The sequence below is a fragment of the Musa acuminata genome, chromosome BXJ3-8 (genome assembly GCF_036884655.1).
Source record: "Musa acuminata AAA Group cultivar baxijiao chromosome BXJ3-8, Cavendish_Baxijiao_AAA, whole genome shotgun sequence".
Lineage (NCBI taxonomy): Eukaryota > Viridiplantae > Streptophyta > Magnoliopsida > Zingiberales > Musaceae > Musa > Musa acuminata.
This window is the reverse complement of record NC_088356.1, coordinates 7434352-7455411: the sequence shown is the minus strand read 5'-3', so window position 1 is coordinate 7455411 and position 21060 is coordinate 7434352. Positions and strand designations below refer to the sequence as shown.

General features: G+C 41.6%; 2 protein-coding genes across 3 annotated transcripts; both read left to right on the top strand.

The window, feature by feature from the left end:
• Positions 1 to 4814: 4814 nt before the first annotated feature.
• Positions 4815 to 7750, top strand: LOC135645309 (uncharacterized). The gene is made up of 3 exons (XM_065163578.1): positions 4815 to 5056; positions 5412 to 5848; positions 6349 to 7750. The coding sequence occupies exons 1-3, from the start codon at positions 4994 to 4996 to the stop codon at positions 7520 to 7522; spliced, it is 1674 nt and encodes a 557-aa protein (XP_065019650.1). The 5' UTR covers positions 4815 to 4993; the 3' UTR covers positions 7523 to 7750.
• A 9703-nt stretch (positions 7751 to 17453) lies between these two features.
• Positions 17454 to 20217, top strand: LOC103993341 (myb-related protein P-like). Of its 2 annotated transcripts, XM_065163378.1 has the most exons (4): positions 17454 to 17595; positions 17731 to 17985; positions 18074 to 18203; positions 19177 to 20217. In XM_065163378.1, exons 2-4 carry the CDS (start codon positions 17853 to 17855, stop codon positions 20027 to 20029), a joined length of 1116 nt encoding a protein of 371 aa, XP_065019450.1. In that variant the 5' UTR covers positions 17454 to 17595; positions 17731 to 17852; the 3' UTR covers positions 20030 to 20217. The 2 variants fall into 2 exon arrangements, with proteins under 2 accessions (XP_065019450.1, XP_009411640.2); XM_009413365.3 differs by lacking the exon at positions 17454 to 17595 and having other exon boundaries at positions 17678 to 17985.
• The last annotated feature ends 843 nt before the right edge of the window (positions 20218 to 21060 follow it).

The window sequence follows — 21060 nt, the reverse complement described above, 5'->3', positions numbered from 1 at the left end:
TCCCCTCTCCTCTGTCTCAAGTCACTCATCCTTCCATTTGCCCAATAAACTAATAGGTTACATCAACAAATAATCTCACTATTGACTTGCAGATACTAATTATTCACATCAATTCACAATAATTGGACTGACAAAATTCAATCAAATAATCTCTGTGAATAAAAAAGTACAGTTGATAGGTTCTTTAGCAGCTTCAGTTCCAAGTCTCAATTGAGTTAATGCATTGTGTTGCTATAATAAACGGAAAATTATCTCCTATATTTTGGGAGCCTTAAGAGTATGTCTTTAGACATATGAACTAAGAAGTAGCAACAGATTACATAAAAGTTTGAAGCACACTTGCCTAAAGAGTATGTTAAGATCTTGGCCTTACCTTCTTCATTGGAATGAAGGTTTGAAGCACACTTGCAGAATGTACAATGTCAGAATCATTCTCAGGTCTGTAGGTAGTATCTTTAAGCTTCTGAGAACACCATGGAAAGAGTATGCAATCTAGCCTACTTGTAAGATCAATTAGCCATGGAGTTCTCATCACTGCAGGGTTTTTGCAGAGTCATCAACATCTGGCCAACCGAAGTTAAACCACAAGATGGAACTTCTGATCACATAATGAGTGATGACCACAACTGAATCTTTGAAGCTCAAGCTGAAGTTTCATCAATATTGGACAATAGATACATGACATGCTGTCACAAGTTGGTGATTCAGAGTGCTGCGTTATCGCAAGCAAAAGAGCCCAATAAATCACTTGTTTTCTGAAACAATCTGACAAATAAACGCCATCCGATGATAGATCAACTTGGCCACAGGGGATTAACAGCTAAATGTCTTTTGCATGTATCAGTCCTTCAAGCTCAGCTCTCTATATGTTGATTGTAAACGATGAATCATTGCCCAATTCTCGGAGACTATTATTATAGTGTCAATTGCTTTCATTTAGCATGTTATTTCAGCTCGCTTGATGCATCTCCTCCTTTCAATTTGTCACTGTATGGAATCGTTTAGGATCAACTAGGAATCGTTTTCCTCTCACAGTAGCTTAGAATGAACCCAAAAGCTACAGTGGAACTCAGTGTCATCCACAAAATATCAAGTCTATCACACAAATCATAGAGGACTGAAGCAGAGTTTCTTTGTGAACAGAAACTGTTTGCATGGCCTGAAAGATAAAGGTCAATCTTTTGCAGACATGGTGATGGGCTGTTTGTCTGAGCTCACATTCAAGAAATCTTTGCTCTGTAAAGCAACACAATCTCCCAAAACTAGTTTTCAGCTGCCGAGGTCAATCACCAAGCTTCAGATCAGAGATGGTGACGCAAAATTTTCTCCTTCGCTCTGTGGAACTCAGTACTACCACTTGGTTGGGGTCTTAAAATAAGGCCAACTGCACAACTTACTGCAGTGAGTCACTGAAATCAATCTTAAACCTTTTGAGTTGCCTGTCAGATTGTAACCACAGATTTCTCATGCCTGGCAACAAGCATTAATGGTAGTCAGTCCTTTTGTCTAAGAAAGGAAAGGTGAAGGATGGACCTACCCATCAACTTTAATGTGAATTAAGGTGATTGACATCCACTCTCATCATCCTCCCTCTTCATGAAGGTATATCAGACAGGCTGAGCTGCCCACAAGCCTTATCCAAAGAGGTCTCTCATGTGTCATGTGGTCAGGTGTCATGGCAGAGAAGGGCCCTCCTGTTGTTAAGGCACCTAGTTAAAACACCTTTACCTTTCCATTGGGCTCTCCCCCATTGATGGCAACCCCTCTCCTCTTTGCAAGGTACACTTTACTGAAGGATAGCAATAATGGCAGTGTCCTTGCTGCTAGTAAAGCCATCTCTCAGCAACCCTTTACTTGTGTGTTCTTTATAGATGCTTTCCCCTTGTCATTGTCGCATAGCATTAGCTATTGGGTCATACTTCTAGTGTTACGCTTTTGTCTCTACCAACTTGATATGCATCATGTTGCTGCAGCTTATCTAGGATTTTGGGCGAGGTTAAAGGTATGCTTATCTAGAATTGCTGCAGCAACAGCTACGATTGCAAACCAGTAAGACTCACAAGCACATGAAACCTTTTCAAGTAATTAAATGAAGTCCACGCGGATGGGGTGCATCTTCTTCCTCGTAGCTATTCCCATGAAAGAGAAGCAACCAAGGTGGTCTGCCATGGCAGCACTACCTTACAGAAGGCCTCTACCCCTTCTTCATCAAGCGAAGACAGCTCAACCAATCCTTGCTAATAGCCGCGGGAGATTGAAGAACCAGACTGAAGAAAACTGCTAACTGCTTTACAATCATAAAGCCAAATAGTGTTGCAACGATGGAACATGAACATGAACATGTCCATGTTGGATTGGAACTATTGAGGAATCAGCAAAGTAATGAAGGCTTTGCACTGAGGTTGCAGGCAATATGCTCATGGATCCTACAAAGGGAGCAGCCCACCACACAATTCATGTGGTGAAGACCTCAACTAGTTGGCAACGCTTGAAAAGAAGATGGAGAAAGCTGCTGATGTTGAATAAGGTGGCAGATTGTGAAGGCCAGAGGCACATGAGGTGATAGTGATTTCTACTTCTTTTACATGTATCATGGGAATCATCCACAGTAGTCGCATTGCTGCAACAAAAGTTTGGAGAAGTTCTCAACCAGTATGAGAAATTCCACTGTAATTAACTACAGTATACGTTCTTATACCAATCATTGCTTTCCTTTCTCTCTCCCATCCAACCCATACCAGTAGTTGCTTAGTGATACAACGTGGCATACCATGTACCAACTGTGATCACAATTCTTTGTCCAGTGAAAGCACTTCATTACTCTGACAAGTCCTCTCTGGTTTCATGCAGTGGGGAATTGTTCGAGTCAAGGGGTCATCTATCTCACAAGTTAGATTAACATCAAGAAGATGAGCAAATTAAGAGTTAAACAGTCTGATCATTTAACTGCAATTGTTTTCAATGACAGCCAAACCACTTTGATGTAATTGAGAACCCAATCATTCAAATTACATGTGCTTCTTTCTAGCTTAGCTTCTGTTGTTCTTTCTTCTCCTTTCTCTTTCCTCCTTTATGAAAAGCAAGTAGTTCTAAGTAAAACTTCAACTCACTCTCTCTCTCTCTCTCTCTCTCTCTCTCTCTCTCTCTCTCTCATATTTTAAATCATGGTAGAGAATTGACAGTTAAGCTCCTATTTGGTGTTATCAATGTGACAGTTAATGCTATAACAATAAAGAGTGCATTAATGTCTCCACAAATATGAATTGCTCCAACATTAAAAATTCTAGCAAAGTTGGGAGTTCCAACTGCATGCAACCAAATAATTGTGTGTTGGCTTCTACAATCTTGTGAAGTACAAGAGATGATTAAAGGTTTTTCAAGTAAGCTAATTTGTGATTGGTTAATCAGATTCAGATGGATACATTCTACCAGCAATTTACTGAAAATTTATGCTAATTAAATTTGATTCAAAGCCTGCATTTAATAAGTAACACTTATTCACTACAAATGCCTACTACAATTAGTTATCTAAAATATGACCATTAATCCATGTGACTAGGATGACGTGGATCCATTGAGATGATTTGGGCATGAGGCTGTTGTCCACGTGGACTGCTGAGGAGAGCATGTTGTGGGTCCACTCATCAATTTGGGCATGATGGTTGTATCCTAATTTCGGTTGTTTAGAATCCTCTTTTTTTAATAAATAATTTAAAATAGTAAAAAATATTTGATCATAATACAATTTTGAAAGTGGATGAATTTTAATATATAAAATTATGAATGTCCTAATCATTTGTTTAATTGATACATTGAACAAGTATTCATTGTTTTCATGGACAATCTTTTATTTTTGTTTCTCCATCTTGATCTAATCATTAATACATACTTAAGAGTCAATTGATTCGAGATCATATTTTCTGGTTCAATCATATTCTCTCTTTTTCTCATGTCATTTAATTTGATTACTTGGTGGACTCCCCCATTCCATTGAATTATCCGACATAGACACTTGTCTCAATTGAGATGATCAACCCAAATAGTCCTAAATTGATGCGACAATGCCACCTAGACTATGCTACGTGGATAATGACCTCCTGAAATCCACGTAGACAACGTGGGTGCTGCTCTAGTACACGAGAATTTGAGGAGGCGTCCCCTTTTACGCCCACTTCTGAAGGTGGGGGAAGAGTTGGAGGACACGACCTAACAAGGACACATGACTGCCTTGCCCTACCTTCGACGTTACATATAAAGACTTCCTTCCATCCAATCACAACCCAAAAGGCAGCGGGCCCCGCCATGACATTGTTAATATAAAGCAAGAATATTTGAGGAAGGAAAAAAAAAGAAAAAGGTTAAAAAAAGGAAAGGAAAAGAAGCGGTAGGATTCTTGTGGTTTAAGCCACAACTCCATAAATACGCTCCTTCGAATGGCATTAAACTATCGCTGGCCCCACCTTGGGTAGAAAAGGTAAAAGCCTTGACGCGTGGGAAAAGAAAATGTTACTCGAATTGTTCCGATTGACGAGTACCGACCAATCAAACCCATCGGTCGATAACACACGGAATCAACGGCCAGGATTAGTCGTTGGCTTAGTAGTTTCGGGTGTAAAAACTGGGGGTAACTTTCTATCTGAGGTGACTCCGTCACGATCTGGTCACCACTTTTGGTTGGGCTACCTTTTGTCGACACTTTAACTCGTGGTGGTGGTGCGACTACCGTCGGTGATAATAGAAACTCTTTCTCCCTCTCTTTTTCTTTTCTTCCTCTGTAGTATAAGGTCGGAAGTGAGAGGGAGGCATCTGTGCCAACGAAGAAGTTGAAGGATCGAAGCTTTCTCTGAAAGGGAAAGGAGTGGAAGGGGTAGAGAGGGAGTCAAAGCTGGCATTTTCCCCTCTCTTCCTCGCCTATGCTCAGGTTTAAGGATCGAAGCTGAGATCTGAGTTGAGCTTCGAGTGGGAGAGTAGTGAAGGTGATGCTTTGGTGACAATGACGGCGGGCTCACCTTCTCTTGCCGCGGAGAGGAAGCACTGGTGGCTGAGCAACAAGAAGGTGGGTGTTGCGGCACTGCCGTGGTGCCTCTTCTCCTCTTGTAATGGCTTGCCGCTGATATACGTCGGGTGGTGGTGTTTCAGTGAACCGGGGCTCTGTTTTTCTCTTGCTTTTGGCTTTGTTGTTTGATGCGTTGAGGAGCAAGCATTTGCTCTTTAGCTTTCTCTGCCATTTGTCTCGGCCGAAGAGGAGCACATCGTAGTCATGTTCTCGATGGAATGCAGACATTTTTCCGTTCGAACTACTTAAGAAGCATGAAACAGAGAGATGGATCGAAGTAGAAGAGATAGACTTCTTGTTTTCCTTCACTGGTACGCATCAAAATCTAATCTTTGTCTCCGTTTTTGCGAGTCAGGTGGTCGACAAGAACCTCCGAGAAGCACGGGTTCTCATAGCGACGCAAGAGCAGTCAAATGTATCGAAGGCGGTGGGCCTCCTCGACGCCGCCCTTGCCCTCTCCCCGCGCCTCGAAGCCACCCTCGAGCTCAAAGCCCGCTCCCTCCTCTTCCTCCACCGCTTCCGCGAGGTGGCGGACATGCTCCAGGACTACATTCCAAGCCACAAGGCCGGCGGAGGCGGCGGGGACGATGGCTCCACCTCCTCACTCAGCGCCGGCGACCACTTCTCCATCGTCTCCTCAGCCCCTCTCAGCCGGGAGCGCGCCAACCTCCTCTCCCCTGGCCGCGAGCAGTCCGACGGTGACCGCTCCTTCCGGTGCTTCTCCGTCTCAGACCTCAAGCGCCGGCTCTTGGCCGGCCTCTTCAAGACATCCCAAGGGGAAGGCGAGTGGAGGTACGTTTACAGGCCTTACACAAATAATGGTCAACCAAAATCAAGAAAAAAGTTCTTTGGATATGCTAACAAGCATACATTGGTCTTATGGTTATAATTGTGCTACATCAATGAATTCAATATCCAACAAAGAAATCATTCATTGGAAGAGGCAAAAAAGTGCTCAATTATAAGTGCTCTCCCTGAAATCTTCCACAACCTACATGTATTACATATATGTGGAAGCTTTGTAGGTCAGCCATTAGGTGAGGGCATGGATTTACTTGCCTACCTTTTCTCTCCACCAGTACGCAAACAAAACATACGGAGGCAGCATTGTAATTGTAAGGATTAGTAGGTAATTTTCCCTGCAGCACGCAAACACTTGCTGTCCATTCTACTTCATACTGAACCGGCCACTCCAGTTAAGCCGGACCGCACTGGTTTCCGTTAATCTTCTTCTTGTCTTGGGAGTTGCCGTTGGGTCTCGGTGAGCTTACCGCTTGGGTTGCTGATCTCAGGTATTTGGTGCTCGGCCAAGCTTGTTGCCACCTCGGGATGATGGAGGACGCCATGGTCCTCCTCCAGACCAGCCGTCGCCTCGCCTCCGCAGCTTCTCGCCGCGAGTCCGTCTGCTGGTCCGACGACAGCTTTGACTCAGCGGCCGGCGAGGACGGCGGCGTGGCTGCCTTCCCTTTTTCTGAGTCGGAGTCGGCCTCCCAGCTCCTGGCTCATGTCAAGCTTATCCTCCGGAGGCGCGCCGCCGCGTTGGCCGCGCTGGACACCGGCCTGCCGGCCGAGGCAGTTCGACATTTCTCCAAGGTCCTCGACAGCCGTCGCGGCCTCCCCGGTAGCTTCGCCGCTGGCTGCCTCGTCGGTCGTGCCACCGCGTACCGCGCCATTGGCCGTCTTGCGGACGGCATCGCAGATTGCAACCGCGCGCTCGCCGTCGACCCTTCCTTCATCCCCGCCCTCCGAGCCCGCGCCGACCTCCTCGAGGCAGTCAACGCCCTCCCGGACTGCCTCCACGACCTCGAGCATTTGAAGCTCCTCTACGACGCCATTCTCCGCGACCGCAAGCTCTCCGAGCCGCCAAGGCGGCCAAACCATGACATTCGGTACCGCGACATTCCCGCCAATCTCCGTACACTCAATGCGCGTATTCAGCAGCTCCGAGGCCGCGTGGCAGCCGGCGAGGGGAACAACGTTGACTACTATGCGCTAATCGGCGTTCGACGCGGGTGCACGCGGCCGGAGTTGGTGCGGGCGCACTTGCTGTTGACGCTGAAGCATAAACCAGAGAAGGCAGTGGGATTCATGGACCGGTTGGAGTTGGCAGACGATCACCGGGATTTAGACACAATCCGGGATCAGGCAAGAATGTCTGCCTCGATCCTGTACAGGATGTTGCAGAAGGGGTACGCTATAATGGCAACGGTGATGGAGGAGGAGGCAGCCGGGAAGCAGAGAGCGAAAGAGGCATTGGCCAATGCAGCAGCTGCAGTAGCAAGCCAAGTCTCAGCACTGAGGACGGCGGAGAAGCCAAAAGCAGAAAGGAATGGTGAGGACACGGCAGTGGCAGCAACAGCGGCGGCTGCGGTGTTGCAGAGTGTGTTTTGCCGTGACATGGCGGCGGTGGGGAGCATGCTGTCGCACAGGGCAATTCCGGTGAACGTCGGGGCACTGAGCTGCTGAAGGAGGAGGAGGATGGCGGGAGTGAGATTCGAATTGTTGCCCACTTGTATCACTGTACAGCTGGGGGAAGATGTCATATGGAAATTTTGTTCTACTCTGTGGATCTTATACTGTTGTTAGATTTCTGGCACTCCTCTTCGATCTTGTGAATCCTAGTTGTGGTTAGTATGATCTATCAGATGTTTGTACAGCTTAATCTTGAGCTTCAATCAATGTCTACTTCTTTTAGATTTTGATGCTGTAGCTTTTATAGTGTCAGAAGAGCAAAAGAATCTCTTTCTCAGCTTTTGGCAATGAAAAGAAATTTCAGATATAAAAGGGGAAAAGAAAAGGGTAAGCACAGTATTGTTTACAGTATACCAAAAGATTTTACTGCCAAAGGAGACAGTGAAGGACAGAAAATGGAAGTGCAGAGCATCTGCTGGCTAAGATTGTGAGCAACAAAACCAGCGAGAGCAATTTTTGCTCAAACTCACTGGCAAACAAAACCAATTTAAAGGCTTCCATTGATGCCGACGCGCTCAAAGTAGCATCACAGAACGAGAACTTATTCCCAGCAGCACAGAACTTTTGCTCAAAGCAGCTCGGCATCCGTACACGTACTCATTTTGCTTCAGCAGCAAGCTCTGGTCCCCAGAAAACTTCAACGTAATCTCTCTCTCCCTCTCTCTCTGCAACTTTATGTGGGCGCATCGAAGTGCCTTTGAGCAGGCGTCCATGAAGAGTCACATAAATGTGACATCACAAGTTTTATCCATTCTCTCACTCCGCCCACAAGCATGAACGAAGGATAACGTGATTCCTGCAGCTGATACGAAGCTTACAGAGAACGCTTTCATTGTTTTCTTCTGATGCACAGGAGAGCACTGCCATTATTGCATGACAACTCACTGCAACACAGCTGCAACGATCCTCGGATTAATTTAATGGCGGGGGATTATAAGCGTCCATGGCGGCTAGGGTTCCAAGCACATGAGAGGTTGCAGGAGATACAACCGAGTCACATGTACCAGAGGTGATGCCACCTTCTGCATTGGCCTAATCCCGTCATTATGACGTGCTCGATCGCCATCCTCCACATGCTTCCCTGTCATGTCGTACCCTGTAATCCTGGTGTTCCACACCTTCTCCAACCTAAAACAATTAGGCTCGTAGGTGATCACTAAGCTAGTTTGAATATTTTGGAGTCGCCTGTTTGATGATTCTTGTGATGTAATCTAAGGAGACATGAGTAGCTTCTAATGAAAAGAGACGACGATATAGATTTGACTATTATCTATCATAAGCCTATTGAATGTTTCACGATACAAAACTGCATGCGATGAAACCCGTGACAGTCTTGAATGCATGACTCAAACAAACACCTCAAGATTGCTCTCTACCGAGATAGAATCCAATGCAACTCCACGAAATGCATCTTAGCTTACGTCTGCATGGAGCTGCTGCTTCCCACGCCAATCCAAATACTCTGAGACTTCCATCAGTTGAATGGGACATGTGAAGGCCACTCACACTCTTGTAGCCTTTGGGACCAACACCAAACACCTAGGCACCCTCAGAATCCGCCATTTCTTGAACCTGCAAAAGGTTTGTTCTATGTTTAGGATCATTACACAAGGAAGTCACCATAACAACTGCGTGAAAAGTTCAAGCTTAGATTACTGTTTTACAGGTACCAGTGGTTTGGCGTCTGATTCGTGGAATAAACAACGAAGTCATACACACCTCAAAATAAGAGAAGATGATTAGTTTAAGAGCATAACATTCTTATATAAACCTCTCTTACTGGGTGTGATGATGAAAACGAGGTGAATCTATCTCAAATCCAATGCATCCGGAATTGTTTTGGAGTTTAGACTTTATCTTTTGGCGAAATAAAAGGAGCACTCAGAACCTTCAAAGTAAGCTCTACAAAAGCTCCCGAGTCTGAGAATGAAGCTAAGGGATACCACAGAATGGGGAATAAGGAAGGTGCCAAAGGAATCAATGGAGAGGCTTTGTCGAGCTCCTCATGGTGTTGGAAGAAGAGGGGACACGACTCGATGCGAGGGAGAGACGTACTCACACGTGATGGGTGCAAAAGACTGGTTTTGTGCATCAAAAGATGGATTAAAGAAAGGAATACAAGTGGCCATCATGAGGGCTTGTGAGAGCTGGATGGCACGTGCGGAGAGGTCAGAGCCCACATGGGCACGAGTGAAGTATATGTTCATGGCAGCGAGTGGGGGGCTTGAGGAGTATGTCGCACGTGCCATGTCAAAGTATGTGTAATTAATTGTTTCCATCTCTATGTTTTTAAAAAAGTTATATTTAAATATACAAGAATAAAATATTTAACTCAATTATTTTAATAAAATCTTTCTATTTTTAAAATTTTTAATTTTATAAAATTATCTCTTTAACTTTGTATAGGGATCTCAATGTTTTATTTTCATAAATCCCAATGTAATTTTTAAAAATATAAGAATTGAGATATTAAAAATAGTTAATTATAAGAGATAATATATAATTAACCATAGAGAAAGAGTAAAAATGAACTTAATTTGATTAGAAGTGATCATAATGATGTGAGACTCCTAATACTAGTTTTTTTTTTTTTTTGGTTGTGCATTTTGGTGCTTGTGTCTATTTAACTTAAATGACATATTATTTTTTTTTATTTTCACTGTGGAACTAAATTAGGGTGTCATAATGATATATCCATCTAATTATATATATAATGTGCATCCTTTTGATTTCCGTGTGAAACTAAATTAGGGTGTCATAATGTCCTTGCAATGTTGTGGGAAACAGAGTAAACTTCATTGTATCATTTGTAAATGATATATGCAGTAGACTCCATTGGCATTCTTAATCATGTCAAAACATATGATTCCATTTATACGTTGCAACACATTCAAAAATCAAATTTCTACTCCAATATGCCTATTTCAACTATTGTCTGTTTTCTTAGAAGGATTTGATAACAACAAACATTTAAACAGATAAGAATTACTAGAAATTCAAAGAATTAAATTAAAAAGTGGTTTTATATATGGCCAAAATCAAATTTTGCACTTCCCTTCATTATTTTTGATAGATTGGTTCAAAATTATGGAGCTAGACAACTCCAAGCTTATAGTAATAATCAAATAAATGAAATTGATTATACCAACTTATATTTTTTAAAAAATATAATTCTTATAGATGCAAGGAATATTCTAAGTAGCATGAAATATCTTAAAAGAATATTATTTGTCTAATAGATTTATTCAATATCAAAATTTACTAGATCTTTTGATAACAATGATTATCTATAGAGGGTCAGTCTCCTCGTAATATCTGTGTAAAGTGATAAAAAATTTAATAATTTTAATTTGATAAAAATTAAAATAATTATACAACAAATAAATAGCTTTTATTGTCGAATGCTTGGTGGCAGAAATATCGAAGAAGAATTTCCTAAGATAAATTTATTAATTTGGAAGCTGCAGAGTCTAATTGCCACTAACAAGTTAATTTTCATGGCACCATTGCATCTCATCTTTATCCATATGACACCTGCATGCCTTTCCATCTTGTATGTAAATAAAATTGACTAATTTAATTTATTTTAATTAAATATTTTGATCATGATCATGATTATATTTTAATTGCTCGATTAGATTTAGATATGATGAATCAAGTTTTGATCGATTTGGGAAGAGCCAAATTTTGATTAATTTTTAATTTTAATTAATTTTAATTTGATGGGCCTAATCAAATATATGGTTTATGAGCCCAATCTAAATAACTCATTTCTAGGCTTACCCAATTAAATGAGATTGACTAGTCTAAGGATTCCATAAAAAAATTAATAAATTATAAATTATAATTTTTTATAATTTTCTCATGTGACATATTGATAAAATTTTATATGATATAGACTTATATAAATTAACATGAACGATTCATAGAAAAAATAAAAGAAATATAAAATTTGGTATGCAAATTTAGGAAATCGATTTATGACCTTAAACAAGTCTCTAGATAATTGTGTATAAAATTTTATATATCATTATTTTATTCAGATTTAAAAAAATACTATTGATTGTTAGCTTATTATATTAGTTTATATGACGATAATATTTTGCTTGCCAAATATTAGTTTATAATACTGAATTATGAAAATTTTCACTAAGAATTTTAATACAGTTGATATGAATGAGGCATCTTATGTTATTGACACTAAGATATTTAGGGATAGATATCAAGGATTACTGGGATCATCTCAGAAAGTATATATTGATCGAGGCTTAAAGAGATTTAATATATAGTTTTGTTCAGCAAATGACGAAAGTAAAAAAATTTTAGTTACAACAAGTGTTTTTTTAAATGACTTAAAAAAATAAAAAAATATATTCTTTATGTATGCACAATTGGAAGTCTATTATATTTTGAAGCCTATATATTAATTTTATAGTTAGAATAGCGAGTATATATTAAAGTTACTCATGAATAAAATATTAAATTGCTACAAGAAAATTGATAAGATATCTAAAAATAATAAATGATTATATGTGCTCATATATAAAATTTAATTAGACTTTGTAAATTATCTCAATAGTAGAAAGTCTATTTTATATTTATATTAGTTACGATGATAATTTATAGAAAAAAGTAAAATAATATATTAATATATTATTAATAATATAAGCTAATTTTATGATATACTTTGAGACCACTAATCAAGTTTTATGACTGTGAAATTTTATCTCAAAGACTTGATGTGCTCAAACTTAATTGCCAAGTCGCTAAGGATACTTTGTGACATATTACAATAGTTTTTCTTTAAGAATAATAAGTACTTTAGTAGTTTTATGTATTATGATAAAAAGTATTTGATAGTTAGATAAATAATTTAAAAATAATTAATATCAATTAAGAACTTAAGTTTCATTGTATTGATCGTTGATCTATTCACTAAAATCTTATACCGAAGTATTTGAAGGAAAATATTTTTATGATTTGATTTATGAGAAAATCATAAAAAATATGATGATGCATATTTTAGTAGATGTTATAATTATTATTCTTATTTACGTAATCAAAGTTATTTATTTCTATTATCATAATCACATATACAAATATATTATAAATATGATTTGATTTTTTGATCAAGTAAGAAAATGCTAGAGTATATGGTCCTATCTAATTAGGTAAGATATATTATAGATATGATTTGATTTTGATTATAATTATCGACTAATAGAAATAAAGTCTACTTACGATAATTTTTTTTAGGATATGACCTTGATACGGATTCTCTTAATTACCATTATAGACTTATAAAAGGTTACAACATCCAAAAGATAAAATAATCAGTTATTAAGAGATTATAAATCTTTTTTAATCTCAGCTTAATCTGTATTTTATTACTCATAATGGTCCTATGAATGATAGGAAGAAGTGAGAAAGAAGTCTACTTCTTTTTGCTATTATAACTTTCAAATCCGATGATAGTACACTTACAAATCAAATGAATACTTTATGAATAATATCAAAAAATATACATTGTAAATTTGATATATTGTTATTTGATTTCAGTTTCTAACATTAAAATTTTTTATATAACAATAGTATAATCATGATTTTTATACTTAATATATTAATATCTTAGCTTACTTCATTAATATTGATTTAACTCAAGCTCTACCATCCGCGTCACTCAGATGATCATCAGATTATCTAACAAGCTTAAGATGTAATGAAACAACTCCAACATATATGAATTCTAATTTCTTTTAAAAGTACCTATACATATATGTATATAATATAATTATTGCATTTGCTCAATAGTTGTCAAATCAACACTGTTTGATTCATAATCTACTACGGAGGTCTGCAACCACTAATTAATCAAGCTGATTGATCTCTTTGTTCGGTGTTAATTATGCAAATGAGATATAGTTGTCCATCTTTTTCAGCACCAATTCTCAATCAAGTTGTGACTATATATTTGACAACATACGTAACTGAATTCTCTTCTTTCTCCGAAAGAAACTTAAGAGTCGTTCTCTATCCACATCGTTTCATGATACACACAAGTGAATCTTATCTCAATGAAAGATATGCTTTACTTAGTAAGCATACACCAATAGATTTAACTAAAAAAAAGTTTGATTGGATTATGTGATTTATCTTATATTTTTTTTATTTAATCTTTTGATTCAATTATATATTAATAGAAAAAAATATTTATCTAATCATGACTTGACACCTGATAACATGGTCAGGAAAAGACAAAGGGTTTAGTAAATTGTGTAAATATCAGTCCTATACCATAGAATATTTATTTCGCTAAAAAAGTCTACAAGGATATTATAATCAAAATCAACTACTATCTATTTAAAATTCTCGTTTTCTATTTCAAGTCTGATTAGAGCATATGAGGGATCGCATTGGTATCCCCACTCAACCTCAGTCTTTGTGCAACTCAGCATCCGATCGAGTTCTTAAGATTTTCTTAGCTCCGCTCAAGGTCCTTGCGCACGTAAATTTAAATCAAATTAAGTTGATTTAGACATCACTCACATCCACCACGACATGTATAAATATGTATTTAATTGTAAATGTTTGGTGTACAGGTTGTGTTTTATCGTAAAATGATGGTTGGATTGAGTCCTCGTGTTCGACTTCAATGGGCATGAATCATCAACGTGATTCGTGGCTTTTCAGTGAACCAGAAAAATCTGATCTTAGGGGAAATACAATGTCACAAACATGTAAGGAAACTGAATTAGGGACGGCCAATGGGTCGATCTTTGTGGTTGTTTTCAGCCGAATCATCATGAGACTTTTTTGGTGGCGAAATATTCATGAAGACTACAACAACGGCCCTACTAAGAAGAAGAAGAAGAAGAAGAAGAAGAAGAAGTCGTCAGGTACCGAATGATAGAAAATGAAATGACAGCAAGTGAGAAAGTTACATGCGATGGACTGATCCCCAAAAAGTGAAGGGATCATAAATGCACACAAAGGTCCCACGACATGCGTATGCTACTCGAACTCTTGAGAGATCATTAATAGTGGTAGTTTTTGGATACACATGCATGTCGACATTATTTAGTAAAGAGAAGAATGAGAGGAAAAAGGATTTTTGCTGTGGAATAATCCAAGTTGCTCTCGTTATTTGATCATATGAAAGGTGTCTTCGAGGCAAGTAGTGAGTCACAAAGTTAGAAAAGGAAATAATCTGATGTTTTGTTTGATTTGTTCCTCGTAATAGTCGATTCTAATGAACGAGAGAGTGTCTGCGTTGATGCAATGAATGCCACTCGAAGAGTATGGCGATAGTCGCATGACTTTTTGCCGACGACGGAGCAAATAAGGGACCCAAAATGAGCCAAGTAGACATAGCAAATCCATCACGTAAACCAAACCATGCGACTCATACTTCAGATCATGCCACAGCGTACGTGTACGTATACCATGCATCTCTGTAGCGGATGCAGATCTTGGCATGAGATGGCAGCTAACATGACTCCGTGTGTGTGTGTGTGTGCGTGTGCTGCTTCTCTACGCTCTCAACCATGCACAAGCAGTAGTAGTAACTTCCCGATGCCGTCCTGGCGTTCGAGACGGACAACGACGCGAACCAAAACGCTGCCGGATGCAGTAATGGCGCCGCGACAGCCACGGGCCCGCGAGAAGGGCGCGTGATGGAAAGGTGACAACGCACGACGAGTTTCTGGGAGGTGTTCTGGAGAAGAGAAGCCATCACGGCGGTGGAGACTGCACCGAGCGAGAGAGAGAAGCCCTACCAATCAGGGAACAGCGGAAAATTCTGGTGACCGGGGGTGCAGGTCGGACGTCTACGTCTCCATTGCTCCGACTCTTTTCACCCCCATGACTTTGTAATCAAACGCACCATCACAAAAGCAATCACGTATTGCCATCCAACGCGTAGAAGCGTATACCCTTCTCGTGAGCATGACCAGTCGTCGATCGGAATCGTCGTAACTCGTGTAGTTACCGTCCGCCATTCGTCGGAATCGTCGTGACGTGTTACCTTAAATCGTGACTTGAGTCGAGCCTTTCGGGGCAACCCGAGGCATCAGTCCACGCCACCCCCAGGGTCGTGCACCGAGTCGTATCACTCATACATGACTTGTTGGGAGAAGTGACTAAGATTTCCAACCTTTTGTTTTTTTCTTTTTATTAGATTTTACTGCAGAAAGATAGGATATATATATAAATTCTCCATCCTCGGAACAATACAAATCCGCCTAAACAATACATAGTCCAAGTAAATGCTGCCATCATGTACATGGCTAGGGTTTAATGTATCCAACAGATATGGACCAGTTTTTGTCATGACTTCAATGGACTACATTCTCAATTTTGCCAGACACAAAGGTCCATTTGCAGTGTTTATTTGGTGAAGTGGCATTTCCAATTGCTGTTTCTGGCATCACCAAAGCTTATTGTGGGGTCAAATCTCTCTCTCTCTCTCTCTCTCTCTCTCTCTCTCTCTCTCTTTATTTGTTCTACTATCTTTCCCATAATTTCAATTTCTTTTTCATTTTTATTTTCTCTGGTTAGACAGAGAAAAAAAATCCCTAAAATTTTCTACACCTAAAACATAAGCAATATCGAAATAAACACACACATATATTGATGTTTATCATTTTTATTTACACAATTAAGATGTCATTTTAGTTTAAGAAAATAAGTCATAAGCTTTTTTCACCTATACCAAAATATAATTCATTTGCCGGTTTCGTTATGAATTTGCTACACACTATTGATGGATCGATGTACCGTGGTTGATAGAGTCAGCACGGCCTGGTCCATTGGGCAATGTCGGGAGTCTCTGGTCGGTTGAGCCGGGTTTCGAGATCGATCGAACACTACTTTCAGTGTCGGCAGCGGGGATTTGACGAGCGCCTTCTAGTCTGCGATGACAGTTTTCTTGCAAAAAAGATCGTTGTCGGGTGTTTCCCGACTTTGGTCCCTCCGATGATCAAGTCAGTGGCGGGTTGGAGTTTCTTTTGTTTTTCTTTTTTCCTCCTTTGGCCGGGTCCCGATCATATGCTTTTATGCTACTGTGTTACTGTGTGAGGGTCGATCGTATGCGGGCGTAACGACCGATCCTTGGGAGGTGAGGCGGTACCTTCGTGCGATCGTCGTTCCGGGACGCACGAAACAGCGCCAGGCGACATCGTCTCGAGCTTTTCGGGATGGGACGTGTCGAGCCACACCTTGATACGGTCCTTGGCCTGACACGTGGGGGTGCCCCTCTTGCTTACCTGACTACAGTACTAAGTGGTATCTCCTCATGACGTAGCCTGGACTCATAATGTACCTTATCACACGCAATTTTACATGAAATCATCACCACGATAGCGATCTCATCTAGAAACATATAAACCATTAATTCGGTAATGCCATCATTATCGTTTGACACGGGTCGAGCATGCCATTGATTTCCATGTCCCTCCTTTTGTCCTTTTCTCGATTAATTACCAACCATATATTTATAATTTACATGACCCCATTTAAAGCTAAACCGGTCTTTAACAAAATATGTACTTCAGATATCCATCACAACAGGTGAGAATACTTTGTACAATCCACATAAAATTTTGATAGCCATGGTCTAATGTTAGGATAGGTAAAACGTAGAACAGGAGGACATTAAACTCGATGAGTTTTCAAACACATAAATGGACGGCCTTTATGTGTATTAATAGATCATCAGTTGGTTGTCATGAGGTACTTTGACTGGACATGCATCGCAAGATATAATTTATTTACCATGTGACCGTCGTGCGCCAATCAGTAAGACCACAATAGATTCGGTGCGGTGTTGCAGGAGCAGCGTCCTGACGCTCAGGGAAGGAGTTGTATATATTCATCTATCCATACTTGTCACACACAGAGAGAGAGAGAGAGAGAGAGAGAGAGAGACAGAAAGAGAGAGGGTGAAAGAGGTGACAGACATATGGTGGCAAAGGAGAAAGAGTAGCAACGTGGTGGACTGGAAGTCCGTGAGGCTCGTACGGCGCGAAGGCTCGCGCCACGACAACCCTCGGAGACACGATGCACACGTGGTCATCTTCCCAACCTCGCGTTTCCTTCCCCTGCCCCATCACGCTCTCTCTCTCCCCCCTCCCTCTCAGTGTCTGCCTCGAACCCACTCCCACTTTTATTTTCCCTTACCATTTCTCTTTCTCTCTCTCATTCAGGCGCCTGGGGCCAACTCGTATCCCCCCACACTGCAACAGTGCCCACCTTTCTACTATATGGAGTCCACACTGTGATCTCCCTCCTCGCTGCTGCTTGTCTCCTACTGTCGGGAGAGTCGAAGATGGGGAGAGCCCCATGCTGTGAGAAGGTAGGGCTGAAGAAGGGGAGATGGACAGCGGAGGAGGACGAGATCCTGGCCAAGTACATTGCTGCCAATGGAGAAGGGTCTTGGAGGTCACTGCCCAAGAATGCAGGTAAACGGAGCTCTACTGCACTTCTTCCTCCTTCGACATGAGATGGTGTCTGATCTGCTGCTTGTTTCTTGTCCATGGGGATCTGAAGGGCTGTTGAGGTGTGGGAAGAGCTGCAGGCTCAGGTGGATAAACTACCTCAGATCGGACCTGAAGAGAGGTAACATCACCAAAGAGGAGGAGGCGGTCATCATCAAGCTGCACGCCACACTCGGAAACAGGTAAACCATTTCTAGTCCTTTTGATCTCCCAACTGCAGCTCCGTTCATCATCATCTTGTCATTTTGCATTAAGTGCTTCATGATGTTCTCGGTGCCGTCAGACGCATAGGAATCGGAAAGCGAGCGTCGCGGACCCCGTGTAGTCGCTTTGTCTCTGCAAAGTAGCATTGACCGATTCCATATTTTGGACACTGGCAAATGGTACCGCACATTGATTCAGACAGCGCGTGGTTCACATGATGATTATTTTTCTTTACCATGAGTTCGAAATAGATTTGAGATTGCGCACCGATCCGTGGTGTGCACACGGAGTGTTCTTCTTCGTCTGCCTCTGTCTTCCTCCTTTTTCGTGCGTTCGCCTGTGCTCTCACATGCGCATAGCACTTTGCTCGCCTCGTGTCCCCAGGTGGGTGGGTGCGGCCCGCCGTGGTGTACTCGTGATACGCGTGGGTGTATCTCCGGTACCACCCATTCGCTTTGTTGGGTAAACGAAAGAACGACATGGTCCCTTCACCACCGTCTACCCATTTTCGTACCTCTTGATTCTGCTGATCTGACAAGCAAAGACGAAGTAAAATGTGTTCAGGTGGCAGCGTAGGGACCACAGAACTAACTATAGGTACGCTTACAAATTATGCTCTTAATTAGATATGACGACGCCTCTTCACTTATAGGTTGGCCTTCTCAATGATAAAGAGAACATTATTTTCTTGTCGAAGCAGGCATCGACTTCATTGTGCTTAACCACGGTTTAAATTAAGACGTCCGGTTGAGCTAATTAATTAGGTCAACATGAAGCAAAGTACGATGACAGCGAAAATTAACCGTCGAAATATAACCTGATGCAAGTAATTACTGCTGTGACGTGATGTTTATCATCGAGGGAAAGCTCGCCCATTGAATGTGACTGCATTAAATCTGACCCGTAACGATGGCTGGTGCGTCCATGAAACCTTTGCTTGTATCATTGCAGGTGGTCGGTCATAGCTGGTCATCTCCCCGGACGAACGGACAACGAGATCAAGAACTATTGGAACTCACACCTCAGCCGGAGGATCGACAGCTTCCGGAGGCTGGGGCTGGACGGCGGCGATGCCGCAGTCCTGGACCTCAGCACGCTCCCTGGCGCGGGCAAGCGGCGGGGCGGCCGGACGAGCCGGTCGGCTGCGAGGAAGAACAACATCGGTGGTGCTGTCGGAAGAGGGCAGCAGCAGCAGCAAGGCGTGGTTGTGAGTCCCCCGGTTTCGTTGGTGCAGAGTGACCACAGCGTGGTTTTGGATCCCGATCAGAACCAAGCCAGCAGTGTTACCAACGACGGGCTTGTGGATGCCTACGAGGAGATGGCGAGCGAGCTCCTCTGCTGCACGAGCCCCATGGACGGTCGGCTCTGGGGCACAGATGCTGAGATGGAGCACGTACTGCTCGGTCCAGGAGAGGAGAGCATGGCCGGGCGGGGTTGGTTCCATGAGGGGGACAGCGGGGTCATGACCTCAAGTGAGGAGAGAGGGGGTCTGGTCACTGTGACAAGTGGGCCGGAGGAAGGTGGCGCCACAGGCTTGGGTGTGGAGAGGGGACCTGAGTTGGTGACCAAAGGTGAGGAGGAGGTGGGCTCATCTTCATCCCAAGCGGAGAACCTCTTGGACTGGGACTTGGAGGACATGGAGGGCAAGCTATGGGATGAAGCAGGGGATATGTGGTGGCACAGTGAGCACCAGGACTTAGGCCTGCATGGATTCGACGACGGTGGATACCAAGAGGAGCCATTGGATAGCTGGCTCATCTTCTCAGGCACTTCACTTGGTGATGTCACTGCTCTTGGGTGGTAGAAAGCGCCATGGTAGGAACCCATGTACAGGCAAAAGAAACCTGAGGGCTTGTGGCATGCATGTAGGTGTGCCATAAATAATACTTATTGTCCTGTACCTATTTAGACAGGATCTCTGTGGCTTGTCCTTCTGGGATTCCTTCCTCCTTTTCAAATAAGAAAAGAGGCTGAGAACCTTGCAAATCTTCATGAGACTAGACCGTAACAATCCTCTTGTGTGCAAAAGTTGCCTTTTGTTCTGTTTTCTAGATTTTATTCTCAGGTACCAACCAGTTTCTTCTTGCTAACAGACACATGAAGTTCCAAGATAGTATGCTTTCAATAAGCTGCTAATACATTAAAAAAAAGGTCAAAGAAAAATCTCTTCTCTGTAATCTGTTCAGCTTAATCTGCATTGAGTTGATCAGTTTTTTTGCTCCCTGATCTTTACAGAGCACATTATATGCATAGAGCTTTTGGATGAAGTAACTTATCCCTCTTTCAAAGTGATCTAACAATGATCGACTTTTTCTTTGAGCAAGAAAACCCATCAATAATGTTGGCATGTCTGTCAAATTAGCAGAATTCAAATGTATACAACTGCTGGCCAGATTAATGGTATATAAAACATCAAGAAGTACTATAAGTGGACAGAAGAGGAAAACAAAAAAAGGATTAGTGTTTCGACTAAAGCATAGATAGGACTTAAGTGTTGTCTCCTTTTCGATACTTCTGGTGCATGTAAGTTTAACAGGACTCGATTAATCGATGATGAATCTGGAGGGAGAAATAGAGCTGTCCAGTGGAGAGAATCTTTCTCTCGGAAAAGCCTGCATACCACAGCCGGCACAGAACCCAATAATTTAGGCTGTGTGGTTGCCTTTTAGCTATTAAAGATTTGCTGGTCTTTTGGCTAAAGACACTTCAATAGTGACAAGGAGAAGCAGGGCAAAAAGCTTTCTCTTTCTTTGGTTCCCATGGCCTGGACATGCAACAGCTGAATACTCTCGTTGAGCGAGTCACGATTGTAATGAATCATGCAACATGTAACTC